This window comes from Neomonachus schauinslandi, chromosome 5 (genome assembly GCF_002201575.2).
Source record: "Neomonachus schauinslandi chromosome 5, ASM220157v2, whole genome shotgun sequence".
In the NCBI taxonomy this organism is placed as follows: Eukaryota; Metazoa; Chordata; class Mammalia; order Carnivora; family Phocidae; genus Neomonachus; species Neomonachus schauinslandi.
The window spans coordinates 3,842,916-3,860,054 of record NC_058407.1 but is presented as its reverse complement, the minus strand read 5'-3'; the positions used below and the strand labels follow the sequence as shown (position 1 = coordinate 3,860,054).

Below are 17,139 nucleotides of genomic sequence, written 5' to 3'. Positions count from 1 at the left end.
TGGCTCAGTGTCCTGTTTCTTTAAATAACCCTGTCCTGGTAGAAGAAGGTCATCCCCATACTGTAAACTCAGCTGACCTCACCCAGCCTGGGGGAGACCGACGGGGCGACCACCGACCGCCACCACAAACTGCTAGAAGGTGTGCCCCACAGTTGGCTGACTGGTGGAGCTGAGGCTGGTCACAGCCGCCCAGACTCCGGAAGCCCCACAAGGCCCGTCCCTGCTGTCCCTGTTATTATCCAGCTGTGCACGGTCAGGTGGAGGGAGTCCTTATGCTCTGGCAAAAAATGTAAAATGCAGAACAGTTGTACGTAAGCTACCCTTGTCCTTTGTATGCTCAAGATGTAGTGTTGTGGGTAAAAAGCAATTGCACCACCCTCATGAGTGGTAGGAGCACAGTTTTCTAAAAGAAATTATAATCATATATCAATCCTGGGGCACCTGGGTGGCTCAGTCAGTTAAGCCTCTGACTCTTGGTTTTGGCTCAGGTCATGAACTCAGGGTCGCGAGATCGAGCCCATTATCAGGCCCCACGCTGAGTGGGGAGCCTGCTTCAGATTCTCTCTCCCTCTGCCCCTCCCCCCCAATGCTGGCTCTTTCTCTCCCAAAAAAAAAATCATGTATCAATCCTATATATAGAAAAGGGTCTGGTGTGATACACATTAAACCTCATGAGGGGGATTCGCTTTCTGTTTTTTTTAATCTGTTTAAAAAGTGAGTAATTATATTCATTTTACAACCAAAAAAAGCAATGAAAAAATCCACACCCTTAGCAACACTTTTAACAATCCTAGTAAGGACGGGGCTTTGAAGAGAGCACTGCCTATTGGACAGGGACAGGGACAGGGTGTGTTCTGGACCCAAGGCAGGACGCGGTCTCAGGCTGCCTGGGAGGTCCGGTGCCTGCGGTTGAGCTACCCCAGGGAGGGCGTGTGGTGTGTTCACTGACCTGCCGGGACCAGATCTCAGGCCTCCCTGGGGCTCGGCAGCATCCTGTGCAGCTACCATCTGCCACCTTGTTCCCCAGTCTATGCAGCTGACTCGTACCGGAAGACTGTAGCATTCCTACCCTCACAGCGCTTTACGCCACAAAACCAAGTCTAACACAATCACACTCCTTCACGTGGTGATGGAAAACCTGAAACCAAATATCTAGTTTTCATTCAAGAAGAAGTATTTCATTTCATATTATGCAAAACTGGTTGTTTTAATCATCATCGGAATGTATGGTTACTCCTAATGTTTTGGGGGTTTTCCCCTGACCGGTGGTAATCAGATAAACCCAAAATGAAAGGGCCATGCTGCAGGGCAGCTGGTCGATTTAAGGTAGTACACAAATATTTAGGACCAAGTATTTGTCCTGTCTGCCCAGTAGGCCCAGTGACTTTGGAAGAATGGAGTTCTGTCTTCCAGCCGAGTCAAAGGCGGAATAAGAAAGAAAGGCCACATAAAATAAGAATGTTTGGTTTCCCCGACCGATAAACAGTTACGAGGCATCAGTGGAGTGATTATCACAAACATGTCTTCTTTCTTTTGAGAATAGATCGTCCCGGCCTTCTAAACGTGGGACACATTGAAAAAATGCAGGAGGGCATTGTGCACGTGCTCAAACTTCACTTGCAGACCAACCACCCAGACAACACCTTCCTCTTCCCAAAACTCCTTCAAAAAATGGCAGACCTCCGGCAGCTCGTCACAGAGCACGCGCAGCTCGTGCAGGTCATCAAAAAGACGGAGTCTGACGCCGCCCTGCACCCGCTGCTGCAAGAAATCTACAGGGACATGTACTGAGGGCTTGAAAGTGAAACACACAAGCCACGTGCCAAGGACTTCTAAAGTCAACAGCACTACAGATGGGAAACGGGAGCAACATGGCTTTGCACAAATTCCACCATTTTCACCTCAGAGAATGGGACGGATGAGCCCTAGGTAACCGGAACCCTAGACCACATTTCTTTCTTTTTCACACCAGTACTTCTGAGAACGTGCAAAGTATTAAAATGCTGGTGACAGGTAGCTGATAGGCAGTTCTTAGAAAATTAAGGGGAATGATGCCCAGCGGTCTGATTTTAACTCACCTGATATTAATCGATGCAGATTTCTTGATATCACATGAGTAACATAGCGCTGAATTAACTGGTGACCTCGAAATACGTGGTCTGTCTTCGCCTTTTGCTGCCTTTTGACTGTTGCGCTCCCTTATCATTTTAAAAACTAATCAGCACTTTTTAACTTTTATAATCCTATAAATCTAGATGAATCCAAAGGTTAGGTATTTTTAAAAAACAGCAAAATATTTATTGGGAAGACTCTAATTCTGTTTCCTGAATTTGAAGACAGACAACGTGCTGTTTCTTAATCATAGGATTTAAAATTTCAGAGGATTCTTTGATAAGCTATCCAAACGCAGCAGTCGGTTGGTTTTCACTGTGTTCGTGGTTGTGACTTAATAGGGCGGAAGGGCCTGTTTCCAGGTTTGTATAGAAGATCCCAGAAAGCCGCATCTCAAGACTCCCCCTGGACTCGATGCTCTGCCTGTTTCAAGCTGGCATCTGGAGTCAGCAGGAGCAAGACAAACGGAAAGTATGTCAGTTGTCCATCCCTCTGACCTATTTCCTATCAAATCAGAACCGAGTCAGATTGTTTGGGGGCCATGATAGCGTTTTCGGGGGCAAACTGACAAGTTGTTTGTCAGTGTTCCTCTGGGCCCCATGTGTCAAGGCAGCTCCTTGGCCTTTTCCTGTGTTGCTTTTTAAAATACGCAGCTTTATTTTTTTTAACTCTTGGTGGCAGTAGCTGCTCCTGAGAGTGTAGAAGGCGAGGCAAACAGGACTTTGGAGCATGGGCCCCAAGGGGACCACGTGGAGAATGAGGGGGACAGGCACAGAGTCCTTCGTGGGGCAGTTTTCCAATTACATAGGGAAGGCGGCTTTCCCAACATCTGAAATATCTGTTTCAGCCTCAAAGATCATTTCTCAACCCGGTCTGGTTATGAAAGCAGTGTTGATAGTGGTTTTCGTCCCAGAGCATATGGACCTGGAAAGACTCTTTCTGTCCACCATGGTACGTAAATGTCCTGTCAGGGGATTTACAGCAGCCCCGCCCTCCAGGCCAGCCCGACCTGAGCTGACACCTCCGCAGGGGTGTCACTGGCCACCTGCCCCTGACCCCCTGCCTCATGGCAGCTCGTCGTAGCACCTGGTTGTGCCTTTGGCACCCCTCCCCCTCCGTCTCTAGAAAACGTGGCTCTAGAAGGTCGCTATACTTGCTCTGGAAGAATGATTAGGATTGAAATTGATAAAGTTCCCAAGGTCAGCATATGGAAATTCAACAGGAGAGAGAACGATAAAACTGTAAGGTTTCAACTAGAAAAGGCGAACACATGTGCCCGTGAAAACGGGCACATCCTCCTCAAAATTAAACCTTAGTGGTAGTTTTCATTTTTATTTTGTTGAGAGAGCCAATCAAAGGATCTGTTGGAAGCAGATAAAAGTATTTCCACGTATGAATGATACCTGTCCAGAGGTCATCCCGAGTCAGAGGGCACGCATGTCCATATGGGCGTTCTTCCCTAAGACAAGGCCCCTCGGGCTGGTGCCACGTCTGTGTTGCCTCTGTCGACCACTGGCCTCTCTTCTCAGGTGTCCCAGGTAGATGCCATTGGCGGACGTGGCCTCAGAAAGGGACCCTCAAGACCCAGGCTTTCAGAAAAGTCGCTCGCTCTGGTTCTGTTCTCATAAAACTTATTTTTAAAAGCTCTTTATTTCATGCATTCTGCCGCCGAAGTCACCGGGTTCTGTACTGCTAGTGTTAGTGAGCCTTTGGCTCTCTTGGGGCCCGGCTAGACTCCCAGCGATGTTCCCGGTGAGGCCACGAAGGAAGCTGCAGAGAGCGTAGCTCGAAAGTCACTTGAATTCGTTCACTGGTACCGATGGGAAGAAAATCACAGATTCCCGTTCATTTTAAGTAACAGTCACTGATTGCCACGCAGAACGTTCGGGCCATCTAATCAAAGATTTCTCAGTCCACCGATAGTCAGATACGGACAAATTATTCACCCGTTCAGAATACTGTCGCATTTCCAGTAGGGACTCGTTAAAGCGCATTTATTGCCTGCTGGATTTCAGCAGACGTCAGCATGAAGTGAGGTAGATATGACAGAACAGGTTCGAGAAGCCTCAGACCAGAGCACGGAGCCCCTCCTCTGCTGGGGAACTCGGCCCGCGGTGCAGCTCCCCTCACTACCACCTTGATGCCCTTCGGCAAGTCACTGTTTGTAGCCACAAGTGCCACATGCCTCAGAGACCACAAAATTACAACCAGCCTTTGTCTGCAGGGCTGACAAGGAACGAATCCTGAACCCAGCAGGCAGCTCCAGCTCCAGAGCTGGCCTGGCCCGCTCTCCCCAGTCCCACAGCGTCCCTCCCCTTCGTCCTCCCGGGCATTTCCAGCTGGGTGTCCCACACACGGAATCCTGCCCCTGCCACCTTGAGGGCTGCACACACCAGTGACCATTTTGGGGAAGCCCAGCATCATCAAAACCAGGATGCTGGCAACTGCATCAGCACAAGTGAGAGGCAGGGACAGTGTGGGAATCATCAAAGTGCCAGTGAGCTGCTCCTTTCTTCCCGCCTTGCTCTCGAGTTTCCCTGTGGCCTTCCTGTAACTCTCGGATGAGATGCACTCCAAGCATCTCCCTAAAGAGTAAGTGTACATATGTCAATAAGAATGTGAAGTCCAGGAGAAGAACCTTGGTGCATGGTGCATTCAGGAATGCTTGTGAGAGCTATCCTTGTTTTAAAGGGACTCTTCATTTTAAGAGCAAGCATGTATCTTTCTGCATTTCGGATGCATTTCTTACACTGGGCCATCTGAAACTCTAAGGGAACGAACAGCCTCAAGGATCATGTGGGGGTTCCAGAGACAGGGCAGCGTCCTAAGATCTGAGCAGAAGCTCAAGGCACAAGTAAAATCCTTTGTTTAATGTGCGATAAGTAGATTATTAATTTAGCAACTACTGTTTCCCCAAATCTACAGCATAACAGCTACCTCAATATGATACATCAAAAGGCACAGTTAAAATTAAGGTACACGAAACACTCGGGATCCTTTTGGAGCATCTATAGTCAGATCATTTATGAATAAGATTCAGAAGTTACACACCTTTGCTTGATTGCACGCTGAGAGGCAGAAGGTCATGTGACTTCTTAAAGGCACTTCGGTTGAGCCTCCAAGATACACATGTGCAGAAGTTGCTGCCCCCAGTTTGGGTAAGTTGGAGCATGACCCAGGTCTGGAAGTGGGAACAGTCACTGGCCGCAGTGACCCGCCCTGTGGAGGGCCTCCCCTGCTCCTCGGCTGCACCTGCTGGCCGAGGCAGCCTGCTCAGGGAGAGACCCTGCCAGATGAGGCTGGAAGCAGATGCCTCCGGGCCGACTTAGCCGGGCTGTGACTTTTCAAGGCGCACTTGGGCCTCCTTGCTGCCTCTGGGCACTTCCTTCCTCGTTCTCCCTTCTTCAAGCCACAGCAGCACCAAGCACATTTGATACCTAGCCACTGCATACACGATGGAGGGTGGTTTTTTGGTTTGTTTTTGTCTCGACCCAGTGGCCACACCTGTCTCTGGAATGTCTTACAAATGCCTGTTTCAAGAGGGGTACACTGTTTTGACCAACCTGCACTGCAGGTGTTCCTGGAGGGGTCACTTACTTAAAGCCTTTAAGTTCACAGCAGTGTGTCCATTCAGGATGGCGAGGACATCCCACTGTCTGTGGAAGTCACCAGCTACGATCGGTGCCAGCCACCGAGGCCTTACTGATTATTAAGTGTCCGTGGAAGTTTCTTCCCACGTACCCAGTCTTTATAGCACGGGCACAGCCCAGCACCGGGTGACTCCAAAGCCAGGCTCTCTGTACTTGTTCTTCTCCTTTTAAAAAAAAGTGGCCCAGCTTCTCTTAACTCTTGGTCCAAGCTGATGTATAGGGTTCCCCCTGGGACTAAGGATTCTTGCCAGGCTCCAAAGGTTGAGTCTACATTTTTTGCTGGGATATATATATGCCATTTTAACAGAATTCAGGAAAATGGTCATTGACCCCCAGCCTGTGACACACACCAGAGTAAGGATAAAGGCAGGGAACTTTCCTCTGACTCAGGATAGAGGAGATCCATTACATTTCTCTGGGAACCACAATGCAAATTAGAGGGGATATTGAAAGTTGAAAAGACAATGAGTCTTCATGCGTTAGTTTAAAGAATTACAGAATTCTTTCCATGATGCTGTTTTGTGGAGTGCAGCTGGGTGTCTTAATACTTCCATGGAGTGGGCTGAGGCTCATAAAGGCTGTGGGTGTGGCCCACGTATCCAGACAGCAACTGAGAGGCTAGCAGCCTGAGGCCTGGGACACCTTCTCAGGTCTAGCATGGGGCTCTCAGCAGACCATTTGCTTCTCAACATTTCAGGCTGAGACAACGACAAGCGTCACCGTGTAACTACCCCACCTCGGGAAAACGGGGGTGGGAAGGACGGGGACCATATAATGTGGCTCAGCTGAAATACATACAGCCACATCCTTTTGGAATTCCTTGCCAAACAGAACAGACCAAACTGCACCCATGTTCAATGTCACATCTTGATTGAAGCAATGGAGAATGTCAAGGACTCCAGTGGCCCCCTAGCTGTTCAATGCCTTATTTGCCAAAAAAAAAAAACCACTAAGAAACTTTTTTTTTTTTAACATCAGAGATAGGGTTAAGACCTGGATCAGGTTTTTTTAATTTAAAATGTTTGCTATTTTGGGTCAAATGTGAAGAACTTCCCCAAGTGCTTCTCTGGAGAAGGAATATACTAGCCTCCTCCTCCCTTACCCTTCTCCCCACACCCAACATCTAAACTTTGCTAATTCGACAAACTGCGACAAACTGCGACAAACTGCGGCACCATGGAGACCAGTGCAGGGACCCGCCCTCCACCATGAGCCCGGAGGTGAGGGCTCTTGCCCCCAGGGGGTCCTCCAGCCTCAGCAAGGCCTCCTCAGGGCAGGGAGGTCAAGCTTCAGGCCCTGAAGACAAGTGAGTGACCAATCTTTCCAAAGTAAAATCATTCACTTTTGGAAACTGTCTTCTCTTTTTAAAAGCACAGACAGTCTGTTCCTTTTTTTCAGGCCTAAAAAAACAAAGGAAAAAAAAAAAAGTACCTCACAATAGATGAATACCACTCAGTACCCTTTCCAGTAAGGTCACAGTATTTGTGTTTGTCATTTTTCCTACACTGTATGGTAAAATGAACTATGTTAATAGCTATATCTTAAATACTGTGATTCAAGTTTAAGAAAAATTTTAGTGTATGTTACTTACAATCATGCATCTAATAACAAAGATTTGGATTCTTTTGAAATCAGTATTAGTTGACACACACTCTTAGTAGCCTGGCTCATGGAACCTACTGGAAACACAAAGGATGCTGGAATATAACTGACATACAGTTGCACACACATGTGCGCACACACACAGCTTTTTGTCTCTCCCAAGCCATGCAGAATTTTATTTCCCCGCGTAAATCTGTTCCCTTCGTCATGAGTCACATGCAAGTACAAGCGAGTCTGTCTTCACCGTCTCTTCTGGCAAGGGGGCCAGAGACCCAGGTCCAGAGTCACTTACTGCTCCCAGCAGTGTCCTGCTGAAGACCTGAACTATTCCTGGGTCGTGGGTCACGGTCTGTTCTTCAGGAAATTATTACCTGTGGGTTATTACCAAAGCACTCAGGCAATCCGAAATCTTCGGGTGGGATATTTGCACCGCTGGTTCTCTGGCAGCCCCCAGATGGCCCAGCCCGAAGCATACAATGGAAACCACAGACCCCGTGAGGCTCCTGTGGGTCGTTCGCAGTATCTCGGCAGAAATTCTTGATGTCCACAGGGCCATGGCACTGAGAGTGTCTGACTGACACATGTCAGAACATCAGATGGATGCAGATTTCCAAAGCAAGACTGAGCTTGGTTTCTTGGTGTGTTTGTTACCACCCTGGTGCCTTATACTCTCCAAGTATTCAGGGGCTGACAGACCCCTCGTCTTCATACTAAACAGGAGCAGTTCCAAAGCAGATCTTTTAGAGCAGGTTCTGGGGTTCTCTCTCTGGGTCTGGAGAGGGGGGCATCCATCCAGGTCCTCAGGGAACAGGGGTGTGCACAGAAAAGCAAATGGAATCTTCCGAGTCACATTAACCAATAGCGGTTCCAAGCAATTAGAAAATGACTGTAACTTTAATTTTTAAAAAATCTTCGGTCTTATTCTGTTTCCTGCTAGGAGATTGAATTGATCACGTATGTTGATTAATATCCTGAATTTATGGGAATGTACAGGTTTGGAATGTCCTACTGTAAGACTGATGAATGTAAGGAGTTAATTTCAGGGTATAGTGTTGCCTTAATGGTTTTAAAAAATAAAACTCTTTTTTAAAATTGGTTGGTGAGTTCTGAGTGATGCCGTGAGATGAACATTTGGCTTGAAAATCCCCAGCTATAGCATCTGCCCTCAGCCCAGAGCAGCCCCCGCCCCACTCCCCCAGGGGTCTTCACCTCTAGTCCTTTTGTCCTTCGGTTCGAATGGACCTAGGACAGTGTGGCCCCAAAATGACAGCCATTTGTCTAAAGTAATGTGATGCAGGGGAAGCATCAGGAAATAAAACCCAGTGCGCACATCAGCCAATAAAAGCTCTTTCTTCATTCTCTCCTCAAATGCATGTCTGGCCCCCCCACCGCCCCGGGGGCAGCGTCAGCTGGCCTCCCAGTAGTTACAGGTGAAGACAGAGCCGCTCCAGCCCTGAGAGTCAGCAGACAGAGGCCAACGAGCCGTTCAGTGTGTCCCCCACGGCATGGGGGCCACGGGGGCAAGGGAGCCCCCAGGAGGGGTGCCCATGGGGGAGGAGTGCCCCAGGGCCGCCTACAGTAGCCTGCAAGGCTGGTGCAGGGTCCCCCATGGAAAGGGGCAAGCCAGCACCTCAAGCTGTGAGCCCCTGCATGAGGGAAGGGAAGACAGGGGAAGGGCATTGCTCTACCTTGGAATGGGACTGGGCCTATAGGGGCCAGAGCCGGAGCCCGCGAGACAGATAGGATGGAAGGGGCTGCACGTGGCAACACCCCAACCCCCAACCAATGCCAGATCCAGGGTGCCAAGGAGAACATCTGCCTCGCAAATGTTTCCAGGGAAGGATTACTTTTCAAAAAATTAATCGGTTCTTTGGGTATTTAATTATGGATCTAACACATGGACAAGATTTAAAACATTTTCCAAGCACGAGGATGTGAAATAAAATTCCACTGCCCCCAGACCCCCAATCACGCCTGCAGCTCCCCACACACCTCAGGCACCTTCCCACAGGTCACCTCCCTGTGAACCGTCCCAAAGAGTGACATCTTCACCGCATGAACACTCACTCCCCAGGATGGGGAAGACAGGAGTCCCCACCCCAGCCCTCCTGCCTCCGTATAAGCACGGACAGCATGACCACCCAGCGTGACCAGAAGGCCTCCTCACACTAGACCAGGACAGTGGGCTTTGTCCCTTCGCTCCTGTGTCCTCAGGGCCAGGCAGAGTAGCATGTCACCTGGAGGCACTCCTGGATCTGATGAATCATGCGAAGGGCACAAGGGCCTTCCAGGTCCAGTCGTGTGTAAGCAGGAGCCAGGGGATGACCCTGCGGGAAGGCCTAGAGCCCCAGGTCCAGGAGGAGAGCAGAAGGGCCAGCAGGCCCAGCCTCGACTTCCCTTTGTGCCAGTTCTGAGCCATTTCTCAGTTCTTGCCCTGCAGTCTCAGCATCAAGGGGGCTCTGGACACGGTTAGGTCTGCAGGATATCTGGTCCAAGGCCTGCCTTTTGAGTGCCTTCTCTGCCCGACTCCCGATCACCTTCCTGCTGCAGGCTGGGCCCGAGCTCGCTCCAGCTGCACACGCTGCTCCTGCCTGCCCCGGAACAAGGCAGGGTACGATAGTTCCCAACTCAGCCCCATCCCTGACCCAGGCTGCAGGGACCCTGACAGCCCAGAAGCTCTGTGCTAGGTGTTAATGCCAACCTGGCACCTAGCCGCACTCATGTCCGAGAGCCAGGCTGGCTGGCCGGCCTCTTTGATGGAGCTTTCCTTTTCTCCAAGTCTTGCCGGATTTCCTGAGGGAAGGCATCCATGTTTTCCTGGACACAGGGGAGGCAAAACCTCTTGGAGTAGAATAAACTGCATTCCTGAAAGAGGATGGGGGAAGGATGGGGGCTAAGTACCACAGAGCAGGGGGTGCAGCTTCTCCCAGAGGCCAGTCCTTCACCCCGTACAGGGCGGCGGGGGGGAGGGGAGGGTGCTAGGCAGGGGCAGCTGGGGGGCCATGTTGGCAGGGGCTGGCCAGGGCCAGAACAGCACGAGGGAGAGCAGGGCCCAGGGGCTGGCCAGCCACCTCCAAGAATGCGGTCATCACCTAAGAGAAAAAGACACAATGGAGGGCCGCCAGGGAGGAGAGAGCAAGTAGGCAAGAGACCCCTGTCAGCGCCTGCAGGCAGTGGGGTATCGGGGGGTTCTGAGCATGTGGGAATCACCCAGTGAGATTGGCGAAGGTGTCAGAGAGAACAAGGCAATGCAGGCCTGGGTCAACCCGGGTGAGAGAGCGTGGATGGAGTGGAAAGACTCTGGGGACTGCCATGCTCCGTCACGGGGGACGTGGAAACAACAAGAAGCTAGAGCCAGGGCCACACCTAAACTGTCAGAGATTCTAGATCCCTCCCTCTCCTGGTTATCACAGCAGTGTGACAGGGGCTTGGTGACCACCGGTGCTGGGCGCAGCCCCACAGACCAAAAAGGCCACTGGTGAGTGGCTGGTCTGGGCGAGAGGTCAGATCTGTCGAACCGCGGCCATTCTCCCCTGTGCCCATCTTTTGCCACTCAACTCCTGAGACTCATTGCCCAGGGCCCTGTCCAAAGACTACTTTCCCAGCCCCTTCTGCAACTGGGTGTGGCCACAGGACTGGGTCTGTGTCATTGGCAGCTCTGTGCCGCCTCCTGGTTGTGCCCTTTGAAGGAATGGGCATGTGCTCCCTGTCTCTTCCGGTGGGTGGGAGCATAGGTATGATGGTGGGAGCTGAGGCAGCCACCTGCTCTAGATTCTTAGACATACAAAAAGTGAAGATTGTCATGATCAGGCCACTGTGTTTAGGGGGTCTCTTTGTTCCAGCAGCTCAGAGTGTCCCTCAGCTAAGACAAGGCTGTCCTTCCTGCAGTTCTTGGAAGAGATCTGTTCCCATGTAAGAGAGGGGACTCGCCACCAACCAAGCACTTCATCCAAGAACACTGGAGCTCTCGGATACCATATGGAGCACCCTCTCCTCTGCTCACCAAGTGCAGCGCAAATGTGTAAGTGTGGCATTTAAGGCTTCTCCCCTCCCCCATGCCCAACCCCCCTTTCCATTTCCCAACTGCTTCTCTCCTGCTGAGTCCTCACCAGCCGCCGCATGTCCTCGAACACGCAGGCCTCTGCCTTGCTAAGGCTTCGTCGCACCCTGTCAAATCTCATCACCCTGACGTTGACAGAGGCTGATGTTTAAACCCAGTCTGTGATGCAGCAGCCTTGCCTGTACTCTGCCCACTAGCAGAATGCCCAGGGACTGCTGTCCGGCTGTATGGCTCGGGTTACAGGGGCCACACCTCAGCCACACAGCCCACTTCCACCCACCCCTGGGTTGTCCAACAATAGGCTCACTAACCTGGTGGCCTGGGCCTACTCAGCCTCCTCAACCCTGTGTCCTCACCTATCAGATGGGGGCAATACTGCTTTGCACAGCTAGGTTTAGGGCAGGATTGAAGGAACCTGCACTGGGAAAACAGGCCCCAAGCACAGGGCCTGACCCACAGCTAATGCTCAAGAAAGCACAGTTCCTTCCTCCAGAAGGTCCCTCCAAGAACAAGCAGGAAGAAGGTCACTGTCCCATGGAGAGAAGCACAACAGCCACTGGCATGGCTGGGAGGGGGAGAACTGTCAGCACCCACTCCGCAGCCAACACTGAGACCCTCTGACTGACCCCAGCTCGCCCCTCTATCTGCTCACCTCTGTTGGCTGCAGGACCCAACCATAATGAGGTGGACCAGCTGGCCTCCAAGAATCCCCGGGCCCCCCACCATGTGACTGAGAGGGCTCCAAGGATCACCTCCACAAAGAGAGGCTGATGCTCATGCCATCCTTGGGGAAGGCTCACAGGTCACCTTTCCCACGATCATGTGTGGGGTCCCAGCCACAGGGAGGGAGGGAGGGAGGGAGGGAGGGAGGGGAGGCAGCCCCAGCCCACGCAGCTTACCCACCGGGCCCACGCACACCAGCCGGCTGCACAAACTGCACTTTGAGCCAAGGACCAGGAACCTGTCCTTGTCGGAGGTGAACGGGTCCTTCATGATGTAACTCTCCTCCAGGAGGCTGCAGGACAGTAAGTGACGCCAGAGGTCAGCATGGCCTGAACTTCTACTAATGGAAGCTTGGAAGCGGCATGGAATGGACCTCCCCTGGGCCCCCCACACACCTGGGTGGGTTCATGGGAGGAGGGGCCGGTCCTCCCTGTGCCACCGAGTAGTAACAGAAAGGCAAGCCATCGGGGAGAGGCTGGAACTGAAATCAGAGCTGCTCTCGGCTCTAACAGCCATGGTGGGGAGAACCACTCCTCCCCAGCTGCTGCAATGCAAGGCCCCAGACCCCACCTGCCCGCTGGGGTGGGGGCAGGGAGCACAAGGTCCGTCCGAGCTCTCGAAGCCCTTCCCTACACTCCCAGCATGGTGACACCCACTCCCAAGCCGTGCTCCCAGCACGCAGGGAGAACCAGGGCGCCTTACACCCTGCGTAAGGTGCTGGCCTCACCCCGCACATCAAAGGAGACCAACAGGGGTCCGTGATGATGGTGCTCCTGGTCAGCAGAGGTACCCACCCACAAGAAAGCCCTGGCCCCTGCCACCTATCCCATGTGAGTAACATACTGGGTGAGCGATGTACTGGTCAGCTTCCCCACGGTGTGGCATTCAACGAAGGACGAGTTAGAGGTCAAGAGTCAAGCTCCAGAACCCACTGGCTCTACTCAAGGTCGGTTCTGGGCAGATTCATGAGAAGCTGGTCCTTAGGACCCACTTCCCTCAGGCAAGAGGGCAGGCGGGCTTCCCACTAAGAAAGTACGTCACCAGGAACCAGGAGCAATGGCAACAAGGCGCAGCCCCAGGTGAAGAGGCGGCCACGGGGCCTTTTACTTCCAGGAGTTGAGCTGCCTCAGCCAGAGCCACAGCGCTTCTACCTCACAGCTGGAGCAGGTGCTGGTCTCTGGGCCGAGGGGGGCGGGAGGGGCCTGGAGGTTCTGGAGGAGCCAGAAGGCCCTGGGGCCTTGCCCTGTGCCTCCGCAGGTCACCCCTGCGGCGTCCAGAGCCTGGGGAGGGATGGGCCTAAAACACGACTCCCACGCCACATGTCCGACTCAGGCGAGGCCCCGGCCAAGCAGCTCAGCCAGCGGCCCAAAAAGCGCGGTGTACTCACATGACAGAGTGGGTGTCAGGGGGCTTCTGCCCCACATAGCTGTACGGAGCTGTCAGGGCACAGAGCTGGCACGTAAACACACCCAGAGGACAGCGCTCCGCCTCACCCTCCATCTGCGGGCTCAAGAGAGGTGGCACGTCGCCTTCAGAACCAAGAACCGCGACATCTCAAAGCCTCCGGCTGCATGCTGCCTGAGCGCCCAGCGCCTGGCTTTGCTCCCGCCGCGTGCGGAAAGTCCCCCGGCTACCGCCGCGGCTCTCTCTCACCTGGGGGCTTTCAGGAGTCCGAATATCTCTCTCTCTATCTATCATCTATCTATCACCTATCATCTATCTAACTAACTACAGGGTTTCTTTTTTCCGTCACCTGCCTGCGCTTCCTTAGCCCAAGTCTTTGACCTGTGGTCCGGCGCCTTCCACTAGATTTCGAACAGTTCCTGACCATCACCGCTTCAAACAGCTCTCGGCCCTATTCTCCGTCCTGCGGAGCTTCCGGCCGCGAGCCCGCGCGACTCCCACGCCGTCCTTCCGGTCCCGGGCTCAGACTCCGGCTGCTTCCTTCTCCCTCCCCTTGCGCTTCGGTCCCCTGCAACGGAAGGCGGACGCGCCCCCGACAGCCTTCTTCCACCGCTGTTCTACCCGCGCACCTCCGCCTGACTGCCTCAGCTCCCTGGAGGGCCGCGCACCTCCGGGCCTGCCCCCCGGACTTCGCGCTCCAGTCCCCTCCCGCCTCTGCTCCCAAACCGCGGGCAGCAGGGAACAGCCACGCCGCCAGGGCGCGCAGCTCGCCTCCTCACGGACCTCCGCCCGCGGCGCGTGCGCGGGCCCGCCTCCCGACAGCAACAAACCGAAGCGCGTGCGCGGGCCCGCCTCCCTACAGCGACAAACCACGGCGCGTGCGCGGACCCGCGCTGGCCGCGGGCCCGCCCTGGCCCCGCACCGGAAGCACTGGAGACGCTTTCACGGTGGATCTCCGCCTGTGGAGCGCGGCGGCAGAAGGGGAAGATCGGGCTTTCCTAGGGCAGAGCGATCCCACTGGGCCTTCTGTAATGGCTACTCCAAACCTCTTCGTTGCTTTCTTGGTTTTCCACCGGGCTTTGCAGAGTCCAGGCGGCTGCAGCGCCACCCCGCATCGTCTTGCTCTGTACGCGCCTGGGCTGGAGCATTACGGTCCTAGCTCGCTGACGCCCTCCATCCGAAGCCCCCATTCCCCACCCACCCACCTAAACGCGAGTCCCCCGGCCTGGGCCAGCGACACAGGCAGGAGTGGCTGTGTCCGACCTAGGCAACAGACAAGATGGATTCCAAAGGAGCCCTGGCTTTCCCTGTGGCCTTTATAAAGCGCTGTGCACTCCGGACATGTCGCTGTGCTGCTCGCAACGTGGCCTGCGACGCCCTTTGGGGTCTGAGCCCCACCGTCCTGTCCCTCCCTGGCCTGCCCTGCTCCAGCTTCCAGAGAGCCCTCTGGCCCGCGGGCTGGCCGGGTCCCCCGTCTCAGACCTGCTCTTCCCTCGTGCCCCCCACCCTGCCCCTCTCCAGGCCCCTCTGCACCTACGTAATCCAAGCACTGTGCTGCCCCTGAAGCCAGCAGGCCTGGGGGCTGGGCCTTTTTCCTTTGGGGAATTGAGAAATTAGGAATATACAAGGCATTTTAGTAATCCTGGCAATAACCACTACTCCTGGGCCTGGACTCCGGGGAGTTGAGCAAGCGCTCCGATTTTCTTACTAGCAGATAGGACCTCTGGGTGCTTCCAGCAATAGCAGCCTTTGGATCAATGCCAAGGTTATATACTGTTTTGACTTCTTTTTCTGGGTCTGGCCAAGGATGGGTCGTTTGGATGAAGCATTTCATATATGACCTATAACCACTCAGATATATGACCTTGTCTCATGAATACTGTAAAAGCTGTTCGACAGGATAGACAAGTTTAGGAGATGGACTAGAAGAGCTAAGGTAAATATTCAAAGAGCAATCACGGTCTTTGACAGAAAATAAAGTTAATTTTGAATTTGAGCTGTCCTCAGTTTTTAATATAAGAAAATATAAGAAGAAATCCAAAAGGATTAACAGTATCTCAAATATTTTTTAAAAAATGATTTCCCAGGGGCGCCTGGGTGGCTCAGTTGGTTAAGCGACTGCCTTCGGCTCAGGTCATGATCCTGGAGTCCTGGGATCGAGTCCCACATCGGGCTCCCAGCTCAGCGGCGAGCCTGCTTCTCCCTCTGACCTTCTCCCCTCTCATGCTGTTTCTCTCTCGCTCGCTCTCTAATACATACATAAATAAAATCTTTAAAAAAAAAATGGTTTCCCAAAAGAAACCACATATTTACAGGTAAAAAGAGAGGGACGCCTGGGTGGCTCAGTTAGCTTCTACATTCCACTCAGGTCATGATCCCAGGATCCTGCGATCCAGTCCCGCTTCCTGCTCCCTGCTCAGCAGAGAGTTGGCTTCGCCCTCTGCCCTCCTGTCTATCTCTTTTTCAAATAAATAAATTAAATTTTAAAAAAGAAAATCCAAATCAACCTTCAGACACTATTCTGCAAGTGGCACGGAACACCCGTGTGTGTGCGTGTAAGCCATTTCAGCACAGTCAGGACCACAGGGGCACCGAGTGAGTAGCAAGGCCTTGGGACAAAGTCGTCACCCACCTGACTGCGTTGTCCCCCTTCACTGGCTGTCCATGTGGAGGGCAGGAGCCCTCTGTATATACGCTCCTCACGCAGAAATCACGGCAAGTCTCAGAGGAGAAATCTCACATTTAATTGTGATAAAGCTTAAACTGGCATCTACATAAATGAACATGCTTCTGAGCAGAACTATAAGAGTTACGAGCCCATATTGCTCTTTAACAATAAACCATGTTTTCTTTATTATTCCGAAATAACCCACCATGCTGTGAATAACCCAAAGCCCAAGTCCTGGATGGATATATTGTTATAGTCGATATACAGAACATTTACTATCTTTCAGTGTGAACCCACTCCCCAACCCCCACCACAAACATACACACACACACACCCCTTTTGGATGTTGAACAAAATTCATGTCTAATGGCCGGAAAATGCTATTAAATTTCACATCTTTAACTGGCAGTAGCCCAAAGGAGTTGATGGGAAGCTCAGACTTCTGACCCTCAGGTCCCATCCCTGAATTCAAAAGCAGGAGGACAGATCCCAAACTCACCACAAGGTCCCTCCAGCCCTGGCTCAGCTGGATTGTGGGGCCTGGGGCTGATGGGGGGGGAGGGGTGCTCCAGCCCTGGTCTGCAAAGGGAACTCCCAGAGAGACTGAGGGAGCCACAAGCTCTTGGCTCCCAGCCCCAGGGACAGTCACAACAGGAGAATGCTCTGCCCTGGAGAGGTGGAGTGGGGGCCCTTTAGCTCTCTCTCCCCCAAATCTGGGTCTCTAATACTCTAAACTGCTGTGCGCTCCAAAGACACTAAGTTCCCCTCTAGAGGGAAATCAGCCCTGGGCTCCCATACTGCAGACCTGCCCTATACCCCAACACTCAAGAGTAGAGGCCAAAGGTGGAGATACTTCCGAATGTGGGGTGTGCATTTTCCAGGACATGGGTAGAGAGCACTACTGAGCCATTGAACATTCC

The 17,139-nt window shown here is 52.8% G+C and overlaps 2 protein-coding genes across 6 annotated transcripts in view; one reads left to right on the top strand and one right to left on the bottom strand.

Moving 5' to 3' along the window:
• The window catches only part of PPARA (peroxisome proliferator activated receptor alpha), a 99,775-nt gene extending 97,629 nt beyond the window's left edge, over positions 1–2,146 (top strand). For all 5 annotated transcript variants that reach the window (XM_021687463.1, XM_021687464.2, XM_021687465.1 and 2 more), the window contains one exon: positions 1,544–2,146. In XM_021687463.1, coding sequence (XP_021543138.1) covers positions 1,544–1,791 — 248 coding nt within the window. In that variant the 3' untranslated portion in view covers positions 1,792–2,146. The remainder of the gene's footprint in view (positions 1–1,543) is intronic.
• Positions 2,147–9,226: 7,080 nt separating this feature from the next.
• On the bottom strand, positions 9,227–13,817 carry CDPF1 (cysteine rich DPF motif domain containing 1). The gene is made up of 4 exons (XM_021687468.1): positions 13,801–13,817; positions 13,535–13,647; positions 12,328–12,439; positions 9,227–10,229 (listed from the first exon to the last, which is right to left on the bottom strand). Exons 2-4 carry the CDS (start codon positions 13,645–13,647, stop codon positions 10,083–10,085), a joined length of 372 nt encoding a protein of 123 aa, XP_021543143.1. The 5' UTR covers positions 13,801–13,817; the 3' UTR covers positions 9,227–10,082.
• Positions 13,818–17,139: the final 3,322 nt, after the last annotated feature.